Below are 16,140 nucleotides of genomic sequence, written 5' to 3' on the forward strand. Positions count from 1 at the left end.
CAGTAAAGTAAATCGCGTCTTTCGCGTATCCCGAAGAACCACCTGCCTGGGACCCAAGAACCGCAGGCATCCATCCATCCACCCCAATTGATAAAAAACAGCACAGCGATAAAGGAAAATAAGAAGAAACCCCTCCTCTACGTTCCGCAATCGCCAGCAATTGTGGCTACCAGGTGCCTCTTCCGGTCCATCGCATCGAGCGCGTCCTGCCGATCGCTCCTAGTCAGAATGGCGCCGAAGCAGGCCACGCTGGGGTACGTCCGGCCCTCGCAGACAACCTTGGGGTGTGTTTTCACATGACACACGCCTGCCCTATCCCTTTTCCTCCTTCTTCCTCTTCCCCCGTTCCCCGTTACCTTTGATCTCCGACAGCATGACTAGTGGGGGAGGCTGACCTAGAACTCGTTGTGTGGCTCTGCAGGAAGTTCTTCAGCCGACCGAACGGCTCCAAGCCCGCGCCCGCGCCCGCGCCGCTGCAGCAACAGACGAAGCTCTCGTTCGCGACGAAGCCGAGCACCGAGAAGAAGGCCGCGGCGAGTTCCGATGGCGAGGAGGCAGAGTCGCCGGTGAGGAAGGCCAACGGCGGCGGCGCGGAGGAGAATGCCAGTCCTGGCCGCGGTGGAGGTGAGTTGGGGGGGTTGCGGATTTCTCTTTTTCTTAGGAGAGAAAGAGAATAAAACAAGACGGGTTGGACTGATCCCTTTTTGCGTGCAGACAGCAAGAAGCGGCCCAGGGCGACCACGGCCGCAACGAAGAAGGCTTCCAGGGCGGTGGGCGGAAAAGAAACGCCCGGCAAGGAGGAGGTAGAGGACGAGGACGGGCCGGTTACCAAGCGGCCTAGGAAGGCGCGGAAGGTCATCGAGGAGGATGAGGAGGACGACGAGGAGGTCATGGAGGATAGACCGGCCGTTGTAAAGCCCGAACCCAAGAAGGCCGCGAAGCCCAGGGCCGGGTCCTCCTCCCCGAGATCGAAGAAGAAATCGAGGAGTCCGGAGCCGGTCGCGCCCAAGGAGGAGAAGGACGAGGAAACCGCGTCGGAGTCGGCCTCTGCGGCGGAGGAGGAGGAGGCTGAGGAGGAAGACGACGAGGACGAGAAGCCCGAGATCGTGGCCAAGGCGCGCAAGACGGTCCAGGCGGTGCTGAAGACGAAGGCCAAGGACCCATTCCCCGACTGGAAACCTGGCGAGCCTGTTCCTTACGCGGCGCTGTGCCAGACCTTCTCTCTTATCGAGCTGACCACCAAGAGGCTGGTGATCATGGAGCATTGCTCCCTGTTCTTGCGCCAGGTGCTGAGGCTCACCCCGGACGACCTCCTGTCGACCGTGTTGCTCATGATCAACAAGCTTGCGCCCGACTACGCCGGCATTGAGCTGGGCATTGGCGAGTCTCTGATCATGAAGGCGATCGGCGAGTCGACCGGCCGAAGCCTGGCCGTGATCAAGCAGGACCAGAAGGAGATCGGGGACCTCGGCCTGGTGGCTGTCAAGTCCAGGTCGACGCAGCCGACCATGTTCAAGCCGAAGCCCCTGACCATCCGGGGCGTCCACAAGGGCCTGATGGGCATCGCCACGGTCGCCGGGAACGGTGCCCAGGGCCGCAAGGTAGACGGGATCAAGAAGCTGCTGTCCGCTGCCGACGCCGCGGGCGGCAAGGTGGACATCACCAAGGACAAGGGTGGGCCGAGCGAGGCGAAGTACCTCATCCGCTTCCTGGAGGGCAAGCTGAGGTTGGGGCTGGCCGAGAGGACGGTCCTTGTGTCGCTCTCTCAGGCTATGATCTGTCACGAGGCAGAGAGGGATGGCAAGGTGCCGAGTACGAGTGAGATGGAGAAGGCAGAGTCCATTTTGAAGGAGGTGTATAGGTTCGTTACCAGTCCTCAGCCGCCCGTCACGACAACCGGGCTTGTACTGATTTTGTGTATAGCGAGTTGCCGAGCTACGACGTGATCATTCCGGCCATGGTCGAGCATGGCATCATGAACTTGCAGGAACATTGCAAGCTCCAGCCCGGTGTGCCGCTGAAGCCCATGCTGGCCAAGCCGACCAAGGCCATCACCGAAGTGCTCGACCGCTTCGAGGGCCAGACCTTCACTTGCGAGTACAAGTACGATGGTGAGAGGGCGCAGATCCACTACGTGGCCAAGGATACAGATGAAGAGCTCAGCCAGGCGATGCCCGGCGCGACAAAAGAGGCGGCCAACGGCGTCGCTTCCATATTCTCGAGGAATTCCGAAGATCTCTCCAAGAAGTACCCCGACATCCTGTCCAAGCTCCACACGTGGGTGGACAAGGAAACCACCAAGAGCTTCGTGCTGGACTGCGAGACGGTGGCGTGGGACATGGTGGAGAAGAAGGTGCTGCCCTTCCAGCAGCTCATGACGCGGAAGAAGAAAGACGTCAAGGTCGAGGACGTCAAGGTCAAGGTGTGCGTGTTCGCGTTCGACCTCCTGTACCTCAACGGGGAGCCCGTCGTCAAGAAGCCCCTCCGCGAGCGCCGTGAGCTGCTCAGGAAGTCGTTCGTCCCCGTCGAGGGCGAGTTCGCCTTCGCGACCAGCATGGACGGCCAGGAGCTCGAGGACATTCAGACCTTCCTTGACGAGAGCGTCAAGGCCTCGTGCGAGGGGCTGATGGTGAAGATGTTGGATGGCACGGAGAGCGGGTACGAGCCGAGCAAGAGGAGTAGGAATTGGCTCAAGGTAGGCGGATTCTTCCTTTTTTCTCTCCCCCAAAGTGGAGAGCAAGACGACGGGAAATACTAACCCGCTGCGATCAGATCAAGAAAGACTACCTCTCCGGCATAGGCGATTCTCTAGATCTTGTCGTTCTGGGTGCCTACCACGGCAAGGGCAAGCGGACGTCGGTCTACGGCGCGTTCCTGCTGGCGTGCTACAACCCGTCCAGCGACAGCTACGAGACGGTGTGCAACATCGGCACGGGGTTCAGCGAGGCGGTGCTGGAGGAGCTGCACGCGGCGCTGTCGCAGATCGTCATCGACCGGCCCAAGCCCTTCTACTCGCACAGCGGCGGCGGGCAGCACCAGCCCGACGTGTGGCTCGAGCCGCGGTTCGTGTGGGAGGTCAAGACGGCCGACCTGACGCTCAGCCCCCGGTACAAGGCCGGCTGCGGGGAGGGCGTCGACCCAACCGGCGCAGGCAAGGGGATCAGCCTGCGGTTCCCGCGCTTCATCAAGGTGCGCGACGATAAGAAGCCCGAGGAGGCAACGTCGAGTAGGCAGGTGGCGGAGATGTATCGGAAGCAGGAGAGCGTGACTAAGAATAAGGGGCCGGCGGTGGATGATGATTTCGAGTATTAAGGGGGAGAGGGGCAAGATATGTATGTATGTTGTTTATGCCGATGGGCTTTTGGGGGTTTTATGCAAAAGAACCGGTTTGCCGTACCATCTTGAGTGCCATGACAAAATAAGACTTGTGTCATGAAATGATGCCCCGTAAACCAGAAACCGGGGCTGGGAAGTGGAGTATTGTATCTGGTTAATGCACACCAGGCTTAGATGTGCCATCTAATACCTAAAGAGAAGAAAGACTATAGGGGCAATAAACAAGAGGGTGCCTATCAATAAGTCGCTCCGCAACATTATCCAAGGTATCAGAGTAAAACAAGTGGCATGGTGGTCCTAGGTGTGGTGCTGGGTGCTCGGTGCTGGGTGCCGAGTCAGTGAATGTGAGAAGGCAAGAGAGAGGTGAACGAAGAAAAAAGGAGGTAAGGGGGAAATTGACCAAGTGAGCTTGAACTCGCAACCTCTTGAAATCATGTCAGGTCAGATAAAGGGCCATGAAGGCATGGGAAAACAGGAGAATTTCACAAGAAAGGAAGGACAACAACTCAACAATTCCAGCCCGCAGAGCACTCCAGGAGCTTCAAGAAAAATATATATCATTCTACGGTATAGCTACAATACTAGGAAGAGATGTAAAAAAAGAACGGACTGGATCCCCGAGCTTGGGAAGCGGGCGCCCCGGCGGGTTAGGCCTCAAGCTGTCCCTGAGCGCCCAAGGTCGTTTGGGATAGGATCCGCGAGTCTCAGGATAAGTCCGTCATAATCTCGCGTCCACAGCCTTTCCAACTAGGCTATTATGCCATATTGGTTGGGCCAATTGGTAAGGTCACTCGGTATTTGGACCTATATGGCCTTGTTGAAAAATGTGATATTTCATTCACCTTTCCCCCTGCCCCTGGCCCATACCAAACAAACTTGACCCCGTAGACTGACTGCGTGCCATACCCAAACATTCATCTTATCCATGCTACCTACCTTGTCATATGATACCATCTACGTAACTATCGTACTGTAGGCCTGACTCCATCACCATGTCTTCCCGGCTAGCCCTCCGCTCCCACCCTCCCTTTTCCAAGCACATATAAAAGTGAACCTATTCTACCTACAACCTCTTGCCAGCCTACCCATACCTCCCATTACCAGCATCCATATCATTCTCACCACCGCCGTCGCCACCACTGCCTCCACTAAATATCCACCGTCACTGTCCACGGTCGACACCTCTACCTCCACACGACCATCACCACCATAACCACCACAACCCCCTTGCCAAATACGTCACAACAACGACCTCATCCTTGCTTAGCGATATCGAGCTCACAACCTCTCGCCAGCCTCGCCGGATTTCCTTTTTTCGCTTCGCTAAGACCGCAAAATTTTAAAATTTAAAATTTTTATCACGCCCACACAAACCTCTTTATTGACCCCCTGACCATTGTTTACATTCACATCATCTCCAACACCGCACGCCCAGGAGCAGCCAACCCACCCCTGATGCCCAAATAAATCCCCCTCCTCGATTCTTCCACTTTACGAATTTCTCGTGAGGCTTGCTGCGCTGGCCTGGGCAGTTTCCTACTCGAGCCTGGGTCTATGGGGCGTCAGTTGGGAGGAGGCAGGCAGGGAGATTTTTAGCAGGTGCTGTTTATCGCTATTTTTGTTGCTCTTGTTGTTGCTATCTGTTGCTATTGTCATTTTTATTGCTATCACCACTGCCGTTGCCCTCACCACTGCCTGGCTATTGCCGTTGCCATCGCCATCAGTATTGCTGTGGCCTGTCACCTATATAAAACCCACCTACCAGCAACCCCCCAGCCTGATACCACCTGCAGCGTATAGACCCCAGGCTTGAATAGCAAACTGTCCAGGCCCGCGCAGCAAACCCTAGTTGTTGTATGGAAGCAACTTGCCTTGTTAAAACGCTTGGGTAGCAAGGCTCTACTATTTTGCTGCGTGGCGTTCATTACAATGGGGAGATTAGCATTGAATGAGGTGGGAGCATGGCGTGCAGAAGCGCTAGAAGACAGTTTATCTCGGACGAGTCGTAGTCTATCCACCGAGGTCGAGCCTCCAGGAACGAGATCAAAGCACGGAGGCTTCGAGTTTTACCTGGCACTTGTGCAAGGTAGAAGAACCGGAATAATGTTGATTGGCTTTCTGCTGCCCAGGCAGCGCTGTTGACGGTATTATACGAAAATAAGAGAGGAAGGAAGAGAGTGAGAGAGAGAGGGAAAGGGTATTATTTTGGGCGCAGTCTAACTTCAGAGCCAGGAATAGATTTAAGACCTGGGGAAGGCAGAGGAGAACAATGGCGGGGATATCCAACAGCAAGAACGATGCAAACATCATACCACCGTCAATGAAAATGACCACCGAGGCTCAATATACCATCCACTCCTGACAGGAATTAACCCAACCGCCCCAACGTCTCCACAACATCATCCAGCTCCTCCCGCAGCGCCCCATCCCGCAACCCCCTCTCGGCCAGCTGTCTCCCAATCCCCACGATCGCGCTTATCGAGTGCCCATACCTCCTCAGCGTCGCCGGGTGCGCGTTGACCAGCAGCGCCGTCGCAAGCTGCAGCACGGCCACCCAGAACTCCTCGACGACGAGCGACCGCTTTTTGTTCCCCTCGTCATCATCGGAGACCCGCCACGCCGCCACCCGCGTTACAACATCCATCCACTCCTCGCGCGTGCCCGGTCGCTCCGCCTCAGCGAGCGGCAGCAGCACGCGCACGATCTCGACGCCCCTGGCCGCGTCGCCCTCGCCCGCCCCTGTCGTCGTCGCCTGCAGTGCCGAGAGAAGGTCCCCGCTCAGGACCCCCCACCCGCCGTTGTCGAGCAGCGCCTCGGCGCCCTCCTCCCCCGACGCCGTGACGCCCTCCAGCGCGACGAGGATCGGCCTCCGGAAGTCCGGGGCTCCCCCGGTGGTGGTGGTGGTGGTGCTCTCCCGGTACAGGTCGACAAACATGTCGGACAGGCCCGCGGCCTCGCGGCGAAGGGTCTCGCCGTCGTCCTCGCGCAGCCAGATGGCGAGGGCGCGCAGGGCGGCGAGGACGAGGGCGTCGCCGCCCCCGCCTGCCGAGAGGGCGCCTGTCTTGGAGTCCCACGCCAGCGCTGGCCGGGCGGTGCTGGTATCGCCGGCGCGCGCGGACGGGTGCAGCCCCTGCGCGCCGGCGACGGAGGCGTCCCACCTGTCACGGAGATACTCGATTGTCAGGGACATGGTCTCGGAGATGGACTTGCGGAGGGAGAGGAGGCGGTCTGGCGGGATGGTGAGGGGTGCGGGGGTGGATGGCGATGGGGAGTCGTCCAGGGAGCGCAGGAGGAAGCCGATGAAGTTGGAGATGATGTCGAAGGCGGACGCGAGGCGGGTTGAGGTCGATGGGTAGGAGGGGCTGTTGAGCTCCTCGAGGAGGGTGGGGAAGGAGGAGCGGATATCCACTAGGAGGAGGTTGATGAGGAGGTAGGAGAACGGCTTGTCGACTTGGACGTCGCCATCGCCGGAGAAAAGTAAGGGGGCGGCTTGGATGGGGTACACCTGGAGGAGAGATGCCGCGAGGTTTGTGTATGCCGCACGCGCGGCAGCAGTTGGTCGGCTAGTCACGAGAGTTCGGATGAAGTCCACCAGGGGCTTTATCCACGTTGGGTTTGGAGGGAGAACCTGTTGATAGTGTGAGCTCGTGGTCTTTTAGACAGGAATCAGGGGACCAACCTCGGGTCCTAGTTTTGGTAGCAGATCTGCCAGACATGCCAGTAGCGTTACTGCATCGGTTCCTTTAAACGATGACACAAGGCTGTCGACAGTTATGTCAACCTTGGACACTAGGTCGCTGCCATTGTCGGATCCCGCCGTCATTGCCTGAAGCCATGCTAAGGAGAAGATCTGGAGCACCAGGGGATGCGACGGGGCAATCTCAGTCAAAGGGCTCAGGTCATCAACTCGAGTCAGAGCTACAGCCCCGTCTTGTTGGCTGACCAGAATAAGGAGAGTTTGCAGTATGAGTTCTTCGGTAGACCCCGAGCTTCACGTATTGTCAGTCGACGAAACGTAACTTTCGAGATGAAGCCTTACCTGCGAACCAGACACGAAACGAGCGGCGGGATTTTACCGACAAACCTGGGGTCTCCCTTCGCATGGTCTGGGAGCAGATTAGCGAATATATGGAGAACGGACACAGCCAGATCCAACATGTCTTTCGCATTCTGAGCCGTCTGACCCGATCCGGTACGCATGAGCCGGTCTAAGAACTTTGGGGATATGCTCTCCCAGAGAGAGAGGATAGACTGCTCGTCATCTCGGACGTCTTGCGAATTGTCCAGCACAGATTTAAGAAGTGCAAGTCCGACAAATCTTGAGGTATCATCCTTGGACTTCAGCAAAGTTTGGATCTTCTCTATCGAGCGCTGCTGCTCATCTGAAGGTGCGGCACTCATGTTCGATGAGGCCATTTAGAGTCGAGTTCACCGATGTGCCTGGTGGACCAATATCTCTAGTGTAATCTACTTCAGGTTGGATCATTCTTGTTCTCATCCAGAGTCTAATTGCACTTTACACTCACTCCCTTGAATTTAAAAAGGTGATGTCAGCTTAGCGCCCCTGATGTTCCACCAGATCGGCACTTTAGGTCAGGTGACTGATCTGAATTGAGTAGGAAAAAGCTCGGCGGGAGTAGAAAGAAACTCGGCTGTAGTAGAAAAAAGCTCGGCGGGAGTAGGAAAAGTGGGCCCTTCGGAAAAATTAGACGCACGGACCTTACCTAGCCAGATTACGTAACCTTACAAACGGCGATCCTTGGCTAACCTCCGCCGACAAAGGAGAGCAAGTTCGCGAAGAGGTACAACTTTTGACCCCTCTGGCATTTCCCGACAGCCCACTTCCTCTAAAAATTACTGTATCCTGCTGCCAGCATTATAGCTCCCTCCCCTACCAGCTAAACGGGACCATACCAAAGCCCAAGAGAGGACCGGGCTCCCGCTTTAAGCCGCCGATGGTCTGCATGTAGTCCTGTAGCAGCTTGAAAGCATCGCCCATAGGCATTGATGGACACGAGGGTCTCTATTTGCTCTGCATTATGAGGTAGCTGCCAAAGCTCTGCAACATCCTTGTAAAAGGCTCTTATCTTCGGACAGGAAAGAGCTGATGCACAGAAGATATCCCAGCGACTAGGCAGGCTCAATTGTACCGTAACACCAACCTCCATCTTCGACCCGCCCAGCATTCGCGATTTAGACTCTACCCATCCGATCCCAAAAGTCTGAACAATCGCTACCCTTGCAACCTCTACGATGCCCTAGAGAAGCCGATGGAGCCTACATATCGCCAGCCCTCAAAATGCCTACAGCTATGAACGCTGGGTCTTTCAGCCCCAAAGCCTCATCATCGTGGCACCCAACAAACGACCACGACCACGCCGCCGAAGCCTACCACGAAGCCGACGAAGCCGACATCCTTGCGCCCCCCGCCGACACACACCATGGCGCCGAGGACGACAGCGACATCCTCGGCGACGACCCCTTGCGCGACAACCTCGACCGGCCCTTCTCGTTCAAGCGCAAGCTGAAGCAGAGCATCCTGTCCCAGCCCTCCCGGCTGTTCACGGCCCTGACAGGCCGGAGGAGTCCCGACGCGGACTCGCCGCGGCCGGACACGCCGCCGTCAGACAGAATGTGGTCCGACGACGCCGGGCTGGGACGAGGCGGGAATCTCAACGCGGGCTTCAAGGACGGCGTCCCGCTCGACTGGTACGCTGAGGGCCCGGGGAGGCGCGTCGGGTACGAGGACCTGACAGCCATCGACTGGATCTTCGAATACACCAAAGAGAGGCAGCGGCTGCGGATGCTCTACTCGGGCGCGACGGGCATCCTGGGATACGTCCGGCAGCTCCTGGATGCCAGCCAGGTGTGGGTCATCCTGGTGTTGACCGGCCTCTCCGTCGGCGCCGTGGCGGCGGGGATCGACGTGACCACTAATTGGCTCGGGGATATGAAGGCTGGATATTGCACAAACGCCGATGGGGGGGCCTTCTACCTGAACAAGGGCTTTTGCTGCCTCGGCTATGATGACTTCTCCCAGTGTGTCAGGTGGCGGTCCTGGGGTACGGCTATGGGCCTGAAGTCGGCGGGGGGGAAGTGGTTTATGGAGTACTTTTTCTTCTCGCTGTTTTCGGTACGTCGAGAACACCCATTGTCGTTGGTGACATGACTTGCTAACGCTATGCAAAGGTCACGTTTGCGCTCTGCGCGAGTATTCTGGTCAAGGAGTATGCGATATACGCCAGGCATAGCGGCATACCCGAGATCAAGACAGTCTTGGGAGGTTTCGTTATCCGGAGGTTTCTGGGTGCGTGGACATTGGTTACGAAGTCTCTTGGTCTGGTGAGTGGACTTGTCTTGAATCTTCCGATCTTAGTAGCCAGCTAACTCCCCCTGCCAGTGTCTCGCCGTTGCCTCGGGCATGTGGTTGGGTAAGGAGGGCCCTCTAGTCCATGTGGCCTGCTGCTGTGCGAATTTGTTCATCAAGTTCTTCCCTAGCATCAGGAGCAATGAAGGCGAGTAAAAGAGACCTCTACCCAACTCATGGGGCAAGACATTCTAACCTTTCGCAGCCCGAAAACGAGAGATACTCTCCGCGGCGGCAGCCGCAGGCATTTCAGTTGCCTTCGGCTCGCCGATCGGTGGTGTATTGTTCAGTCTCGAGGTGAGTTTCTTATAGTGCTCCATGCAGAGACCATCAGACGCTAACGACTCGTAGCAATTGTCGTATTACTTCCCCGACAAGACAATGTGGCAGAGCTTCGTCTGTGCCATGACAGCCGGGTTCCTGTTACAGGTCCTCGACCCATACAGATCTGGCAAGCTTGTGCTGTACCAAGTAAAGTACAGCTCGGGGTGGCACGGGTTTGAGCTCATCCCATTTGTCCTGCTCGGAATCCTAGGGGGCGTGTATGGGGGCCTCTTCATCAAGGCGAACATGAAGGTCGCGCAGTGGAAGAAGTCGACATCGTGGCTACCAGGCCCCGTGACGCAGGTCGTCGTCGTCGCATTGATCACGGCGCTGATCAACTATCCCGACCGCTATATGCGGGCCCAGTCCTCGGAGTTGGTATACTCGCTCTTCGCCGAGTGCTCGGAAGACCTGCAGGATCAGTTCCGGCTTTGCACCTCCGGCGTGGCCATAGCAGGCGCCGTCATTCTACTCATCTTTGCGGCCGTCCTCGGCTTCTTCCTTGCCGCCGTAACCTTCGGGCTCCTGATCCCCGCGGGCATCATCCTCCCGTCCATGGCCATCGGGGCCCTTTCCGGGCGGGCCGTCGGGATCATCATGGAGACGTGGGTCGACAACAACCGCACCTTCCTCCCCTTCCAGTCCTGCGAGCCCGACATACCCTGCGTCACCCCGGGGACCTACGCCATCATCGGCGCGGCCGCGGCCGTTGCGGGGGTGACCCGCATGACCGTCTCCATCGTGGTCATCATGTTCGAGCTGACGGGCGCCCTGGACTACCTCCTACCCATCATGATCGCCGTCATGATCAGCAAGTGGGTCGGCGACGCCTTCTCCAGGCGGGGCATCTACGAGTCGTGGATCCACTTCAACGAGTACCCCTTCCTGGACAACTCGGAGGAGACGGTGATCCCCCACATCCCCGCCGCGCAAGTCATGACCCGCATTGAGGACCTGGTCGTGCTCACGGCGACGGGCCACACCATCGGCAGCCTCTCGGCCGTGCTCGAGGACCACCCGTACCGCGGCTTCCCCGTCGTGTCGGACCCGCGCGACGCCGTCCTGCTCGGCTACATCAGCCGGGCCGAGCTGGCCTACAACCTGCACACGAGCACGCAGGCCCCGCGCCGCCTGCCGCCCGAGACCGAGGCCTTCTTCTCCCACCAGCCCCTCGCCGACCCGCGCTCCACCCTCGACCTGCGCCCCTGGATGGACCAGACCCCCATCACCCTGCCTAGCCGCTCCAGCCTGCACCGCGCCGTGTCCTACTTCCAGAAGCTGGGCCTCCGCTACGTGCTCTTCTCCGACCGCGGCGCCCTCCAGGGCCTCCTCACCAAGAAGGACGTCTGGTACGTCCTCAACGGCGCCGACGAGTCGCGCCGCCCCGGCCCGGCCCCGTCCGATGGCGCCGGCGCCGGCGCGCGGGGAGACTCCGATCACGATCACGACCACATAGACGTGGGCTCGGGGTCGGAGCCTGGTGATGATGATGATGGGGGCGGCGGTGGGGGGGGAGGCCGGAGGAGGACCTTCTCGAGAGGGGGTGGTGATGACCATGATGGCGGGGAGCCGAGTCCCGGGTCGGATGCGCCGAGTCTTTTGTGATGGTACCGTTTCCGTGTAGATGGGAAGGGAGTTGGATGGATGTTGGTGTGTTAACGATATTGCATGAGACTTATAATGCATTGTACAACATGCTGATGCTGGATTGTCGGGGGATTTAGCTGTTTATTTTCAGGAAGGCGTGGGAGATGGATATACCGAGATATATATACCCTATACTATACACTCGCTCGAATAGTAAAACTAGCCTTCCAAGGAGCCCTCTGCCTCCTCTCCGAGATTGTTTCGATGTTTCGATGATTTCCCATGTTCTAATGGCCTGATCCAGGTCCAGACGAGGATCTGGCCTGGAAGGTCGAAGCAAGCACAGCGAGAACGACCGCTGGACACATCCCATAGGGCTGATTTATTCACTTGCAAGGAAAAGGGGGCGCACGCCGAGGTATATATGCAACGACAGAGTTTTGCCCCTGTTTATATAGGTATTTCAACTATGTTCCCTTGCGCCCGAATGATTTCCCTGTAAACATGCACCCCAGATACTGAGAACCGACCTCCCCACCCACCCAGGGCGATATATCGTCGTCGGATTCTCTTTATGGCTTCGCCTCCTCCCCCCATACAACCCGCCCGCCTTTTCTCGCCTGCTGGAGAAAAGCGGTATCCGGCGTATCCCCTCCCGGTTTGGCCCCTCGCTCGGTTTGGACAAGGCCATCTCATCTCTGAGCCACAAGACCCCTCCCTCTCCAACTTCAACTGGCCATTGCCGATGGCACAGAGCCAGGCTTTTCTTCCTGGCTGTATTTTCCAAACTTTCACTTCAACTTGCCTCGTCACTATATCTCGAATGCGGTGTGACGAGGTGTTCCAAGGGGGAAGAAAGAACGGGATTTCCAAAACAAGAACGATGAGAAGATGGTACAACTGAAAATGAAGAGGAGGGGGATGGTGTTATTAAGGACAAGTAAAGAAAGACGAAGGATGAATTTGAAGAAGAAAATGAACGGGTCGCGGGAGAGAAAAAAATGGCAAGCAAATCACGCAACAGATTACAAAGGTCTAGTCAATCTTCCCCGCCTTGTCTTCGTCCGCGCACTATTCGTTTTTGTTGCGAGCTAGTCCTTTGTTCTCCATTGGTCTAGTTGGCAACCTCCTCTTCAACCCAACCGTTCAGACCGCCTTGGATGGCAAGGCCGAAACCAGCACCCATCCCGCCAAAGCTGGCCTGGTACTGGTGCCCGCGGCGCTCTCCCTCACCACCTACGATGCTGCCCTGGGCGCTGTTTGGACTTGTGCCACCGTTCTCGAAACCGGGGGCCAAGACTGGCAGGCTGACGGCTCGGTTGTGCTGGCCACGCGGGTTACCGGGGGCAAGGAGACCGCCAATAGTGGTGGCGCCGGAAGAAGGGTTCGTAATGTATCCGTTGGAGATGCTAGCTGACTGCTGGTGGCCGGAGATGACTGGTCCCTGTGGAACTTCCAGAGTCATCTCGTTCGGAGACGAGGCTGCCGTTCCGAACAGCGCAGCTTGTTGGGCTGCCAGAGCGTGGTGCTGCTGATGCTGCTGTTGCTGGGCCTGCTGCGACACGTGGTTCAGGTACATCGTCAGGGGGTTGCTCGCCGTGTTGAACATGGGAGGAGCAGCTGGAGCCGCGGCGTTGGTCGGGGAACCACCGCCCTGGCTCGACGCCTGAGGAGGGGGCGAAGGTACGCTCTCGTTGCGGGGAGACTGAGACTGCTGCAACTGACGAGGGGGGTTGCCGCATCGATCCTTGCCGAAATTCACCTTGAACTTCTTGTACTCGTCCTTGCTTCGGACAGCCTCGATGGCCTTGATGGCGTTGGCAATGTTGGTGAAGTTGACGAAGGCGCAGCTCTTCTCACGGAGCGTGTTGACCAGCTCAATCTCGCCAAACTCGGAGAAATCCTGCCTCAGCCTCTCCTCGGTCCAGGTCTCGTCCAGATTACCGATGTACACGTTCCTCGAAGCCCCCCCGCTCACGGCTAGAGCAATGGCTGGCGGGAGAGCACCGGAATGCTTACCCCAACCGATCTTCAGCCGACGGTTGTGGATCATCAAGCCCTGAAGGTTGCTCAGCGCATAGAAAGACGCAGCCGCTGTGGGATCGATGAAGGTAACAAAGCAGATATGCTTGTCGGGAATGTATCGGATGTGATGCAAGAGACCACCTCGGACAACGTTGCAGATCTCCTCAATGGTCGTCTCCGGGTGGATGTTTCCGAGGTAGATCGTCCTGTTGCCCAGGTTGTTGATTCCGCCAGCGGTTGTTGCGACAGCGGCAGCAGCCACGGATTGCTGAGCCAAGGCGCTGGAAATGAAGTCTCGGTCAGCTCCAGTGAGCATGTGCGCGTATCCGGGAGCAATGCCCAGATACTGGGCCGCGTTCTGCTGCTGAGTCTTAGAGACGTAGGCACATCGGTCCTTTCCGTAGTAGACGCGACGAGGAGACTGCCACTTGGGCTCCTGGGGAAGCTGAGAGACGGCCTTGATGGCATTTGCGATGGACAAGAAATGAACGAAAGCAATGTTCTTCTCCCGGACAATCTTGACCGTGTCGATGGCGCCAAACTTGCCTAGATCCTCGCGAAGCTCGTCGTCGGTGATATCCTCGGGGAGGTTGCCAAGGTAGACGTTCCTGGAAGCGCCCGACTGCTGGACCGCGAGTGCCACGGAGGTCGGAACCGGGGAGGGCTTGCCCCAGCCAATCTTGATGTCCTGGCCCTTGACGCAGAGCTTTTTCAAGATGGCATCAGAGTGGAAATGAGTGGCGGAGCTCGCATCCAAGAACGAAATGAAGGCGCAGTTCTTGTCTGGGAGAAGTCTCACGGATTCGATCTGTCCGCTGCGGACATGTCCCAAGATTTCCTCGGCGGTGGTGTCCGGAGGGATATTCCCCAAGTACACGGTGCGGCTTGTGCCAGTGACCATGCCAGGGCCCATGGAGACGGGCGAGTTTGGTTGCATGGGCAACTGGATCTGGCCGCCCATGTTCGTGTACGAGTTGGTCGGCGACTGGGGCGAGTAGAACTGGGGTGCCCCATAGGCGGACGGCGAGACGACAGACGGATAGACCTGCGAAGGCATGTTTTGCTGGCTCGGGCTGGATAGACCGTTCTGCTGATGGTGGTGCTGGTGCTGCTGAAGATGCTGCTGGTGGTGCTGCTGGTGCTGGCCATTCGCTTGCTGGACTTGCTGGTAGCCTTGCAGGGTCTGGAAATGAGGGCTGGCGAAGGCTCCCGGAGAACCGGGTTGGAAGGGACTGCCGAGAAGCAACTGCGAGGGGAGCAGTGGCGTGAACTGCATATCAAATGCGGTGCCGGGGGTCGTCATATCGGCGCCATTCGTAGGGGCTTGCTGGGAGATTGGCTGGGTGTTAATGGTGGGAATGTTCCCGCGCCGAGGATGCCTGTCAGCAAAGCCTGTGACGTTGGAATTAAAGGCACCATGGGAGAAGCCAGTATCGCTGTTCGAAGGCTTGGAAGCATGGCCGAAGCGACCAGTTGGGGCGCTGGGCCCGGACTGGGGACCAGATATATCCTGCATCCCGAGAAGATGCGGCGGGACGAGGCTGTCCCTGGCGATGTGCGATAATACAGCCGTGTTGAAGGATTATACGTGCCCTGCAAAAGGCACGGAGGGAGGGTTGGATAGACGTGTCGGGAGATTGATGATGGTCAATCTCTAGATAACTCAGTCCTAGAGACTTCCTATATCCTGCACTGGCTCGAGTAACACATCCAGATCTCAAAACTGGCCGATATTTGACGAAAATTTCCAAGCTTGTATGACCGGCTTGTCGAAGAAAAAAAATATGCTGGTAAGCAATGCGAGGTTGAAGATGACAGCGCGGTTGGAATTGGAGGTCGAAGAGGTTCGATCTCTCAGGATGCCTCGAAGATGCTTGCTTGCTAGTAGGTTGGCGAACAACAAAGATGTCTCGTAGATATTAAGCTAGGTCGAGTGGGCCACTCAAGTGAAGGTCGAGAAGGATAAGATTCTAGGTGTTCGGGTACGGAATCAAGGCCGAGGGAAGCAGTCGAGGGGACTAAGACTGGGACTGGCCGGTGGCGTTGAAAGAGAATTAGAACAAAGTACTGGGAACGAGTGTGTTGTAAGGGAAAGAGGCTTGAAAGCCAGGCGGTTAGGCCGAAGAAGGAGCAGATCGAAGGATTGTTGGCGATAGAGAAGGACGCACGAAGGGAAGAGAGAATGGCTCGAGGGGCGGAGGGGAAGCTGAAGGAGTGAAAATAGCTTTGAAGAGGGAGCAAAAGAAGGGGAAAAGAGTGTGGGCTCGTGATGAGAAGGACGGGGAGAGAAGGGGAAGAAGGGACAGGGATGTGGAGGGCTGGAGTGCACGGGGGTTGGAGGTTGTAGATTGCCCAAAAGGGAACGAGCTCGAATTGGCTGCGCTAAGTTTAATGAGAACTGCCAGGGATCTCAAGGAGGGCAGAGAGAGGGAAGGAGAGGTAGCTGTACTTGGGTCGTGCTAGGGGAGAGCTCCTAGCCGATAGGGGTCCAGGTATTCTCA

General features: G+C 57.5%; 4 protein-coding genes across 4 annotated transcripts; 2 read left to right on the forward strand and 2 right to left on the reverse strand.

Annotated features, from left to right (window-relative positions):
* The first annotated feature begins 15 nt into the window (after positions 1 to 15).
* On the forward strand, positions 16 to 3,580 carry QBC33DRAFT_344121 (putative dna ligase). Its single transcript, XM_060423776.1, has 5 exons — positions 16 to 254; positions 422 to 624; positions 715 to 1,861; positions 1,924 to 2,695; positions 2,773 to 3,580. Exons 1-5 carry the CDS (start codon positions 229 to 231, stop codon positions 3,310 to 3,312), a joined length of 2,688 nt encoding a protein of 895 aa, XP_060285354.1. The 5' UTR covers positions 16 to 228; the 3' UTR covers positions 3,313 to 3,580.
* Positions 3,581 to 5,591: 2,011 nt separating this feature from the next.
* Positions 5,592 to 7,953, reverse strand: QBC33DRAFT_344175 (e9b59b6a-f39c-4d2a-9b94-75afe2ab05bc). The gene is made up of 3 exons (XM_060423777.1): positions 7,376 to 7,953; positions 7,016 to 7,325; positions 5,592 to 6,964 (listed from the first exon to the last, which is right to left on the reverse strand). The coding sequence occupies exons 1-3, from the start codon at positions 7,750 to 7,752 to the stop codon at positions 5,705 to 5,707; spliced, it is 1,947 nt and encodes a 648-aa protein (XP_060285355.1). The 5' UTR covers positions 7,753 to 7,953; the 3' UTR covers positions 5,592 to 5,704.
* Positions 7,954 to 8,464: 511 nt separating this feature from the next.
* Positions 8,465 to 11,875, forward strand: QBC33DRAFT_344194 (Clc chloride channel). The gene is made up of 5 exons (XM_060423778.1): positions 8,465 to 9,469; positions 9,526 to 9,678; positions 9,737 to 9,851; positions 9,909 to 10,000; positions 10,055 to 11,875. Exons 1-5 carry the CDS (start codon positions 8,636 to 8,638, stop codon positions 11,630 to 11,632), a joined length of 2,772 nt encoding a protein of 923 aa, XP_060285356.1. The 5' UTR covers positions 8,465 to 8,635; the 3' UTR covers positions 11,633 to 11,875.
* Positions 11,876 to 12,623: 748 nt separating this feature from the next.
* Positions 12,624 to 15,591, reverse strand: QBC33DRAFT_344251 (putative negative regulator of differentiation 1 protein). Its single transcript, XM_060423779.1, has one exon. The coding sequence runs from the start codon at positions 15,153 to 15,155 to the stop codon at positions 12,729 to 12,731; it is 2,427 nt and encodes an 808-aa protein (XP_060285357.1). The 5' UTR covers positions 15,156 to 15,591; the 3' UTR covers positions 12,624 to 12,728.
* Positions 15,592 to 16,140: the final 549 nt, after the last annotated feature.

The sequence above is a fragment of the Phialemonium atrogriseum genome (assembly GCF_030411735.1).
Source record: "Phialemonium atrogriseum strain 8032-3 unplaced genomic scaffold QBC33scaffold_7, whole genome shotgun sequence".
Taxonomy (NCBI): Eukaryota; Fungi; Ascomycota; class Sordariomycetes; order Cephalothecales; family Cephalothecaceae; genus Phialemonium; species Phialemonium atrogriseum.

Excerpts from the sequence above, each read along its gene's own strand:
- QBC33DRAFT_344194 (XM_060423778.1), top strand. The coding sequence starts at position 8,636 with ATGCCTACAGCTATGAACGCTGGGTCTTTCAGCCCCAAAGCCTCATCA. Across the intron at positions 9,852-9,908 it reads TAGCATCAGGAGCAATGAAG|CCCGAAAACGAGAGATACTC; the intron begins GCGAGTAAAAGA and ends AACCTTTCGCAG. Across the intron at positions 10,001-10,054 it reads GTGTATTGTTCAGTCTCGAG|CAATTGTCGTATTACTTCCC; the intron begins GTGAGTTTCTTA and ends AACGACTCGTAG.
- QBC33DRAFT_344175 (XM_060423777.1), bottom strand. The coding sequence starts at position 7,752 with ATGGCCTCATCGAACATGAGTGCCGCACCTTCAGATGAGCAGCAGCGC. Across the intron at positions 7,326-7,375 it reads GTTTCGTGTCTGGTTCGCAG|CTCGGGGTCTACCGAAGAAC; the intron begins GTAAGGCTTCAT and ends CAATACGTGAAG. Across the intron at positions 6,965-7,015 it reads TACCAAAACTAGGACCCGAG|GTTCTCCCTCCAAACCCAAC; the intron begins GTTGGTCCCCTG and ends CACTATCAACAG.
- QBC33DRAFT_344251 (XM_060423779.1), bottom strand. The coding sequence starts at position 15,155 with ATGCAGGATATATCTGGTCCCCAGTCCGGGCCCAGCGCCCCAACTGGT.
- QBC33DRAFT_344121 (XM_060423776.1), top strand. The coding sequence starts at position 229 with ATGGCGCCGAAGCAGGCCACGCTGGG. Across the intron at positions 625-714 it reads CAGTCCTGGCCGCGGTGGAG|ACAGCAAGAAGCGGCCCAGG; the intron begins GTGAGTTGGGGG and ends TTTTGCGTGCAG. Across the intron at positions 1,862-1,923 it reads ATTTTGAAGGAGGTGTATAG|CGAGTTGCCGAGCTACGACG; the intron begins GTTCGTTACCAG and ends TTTTGTGTATAG.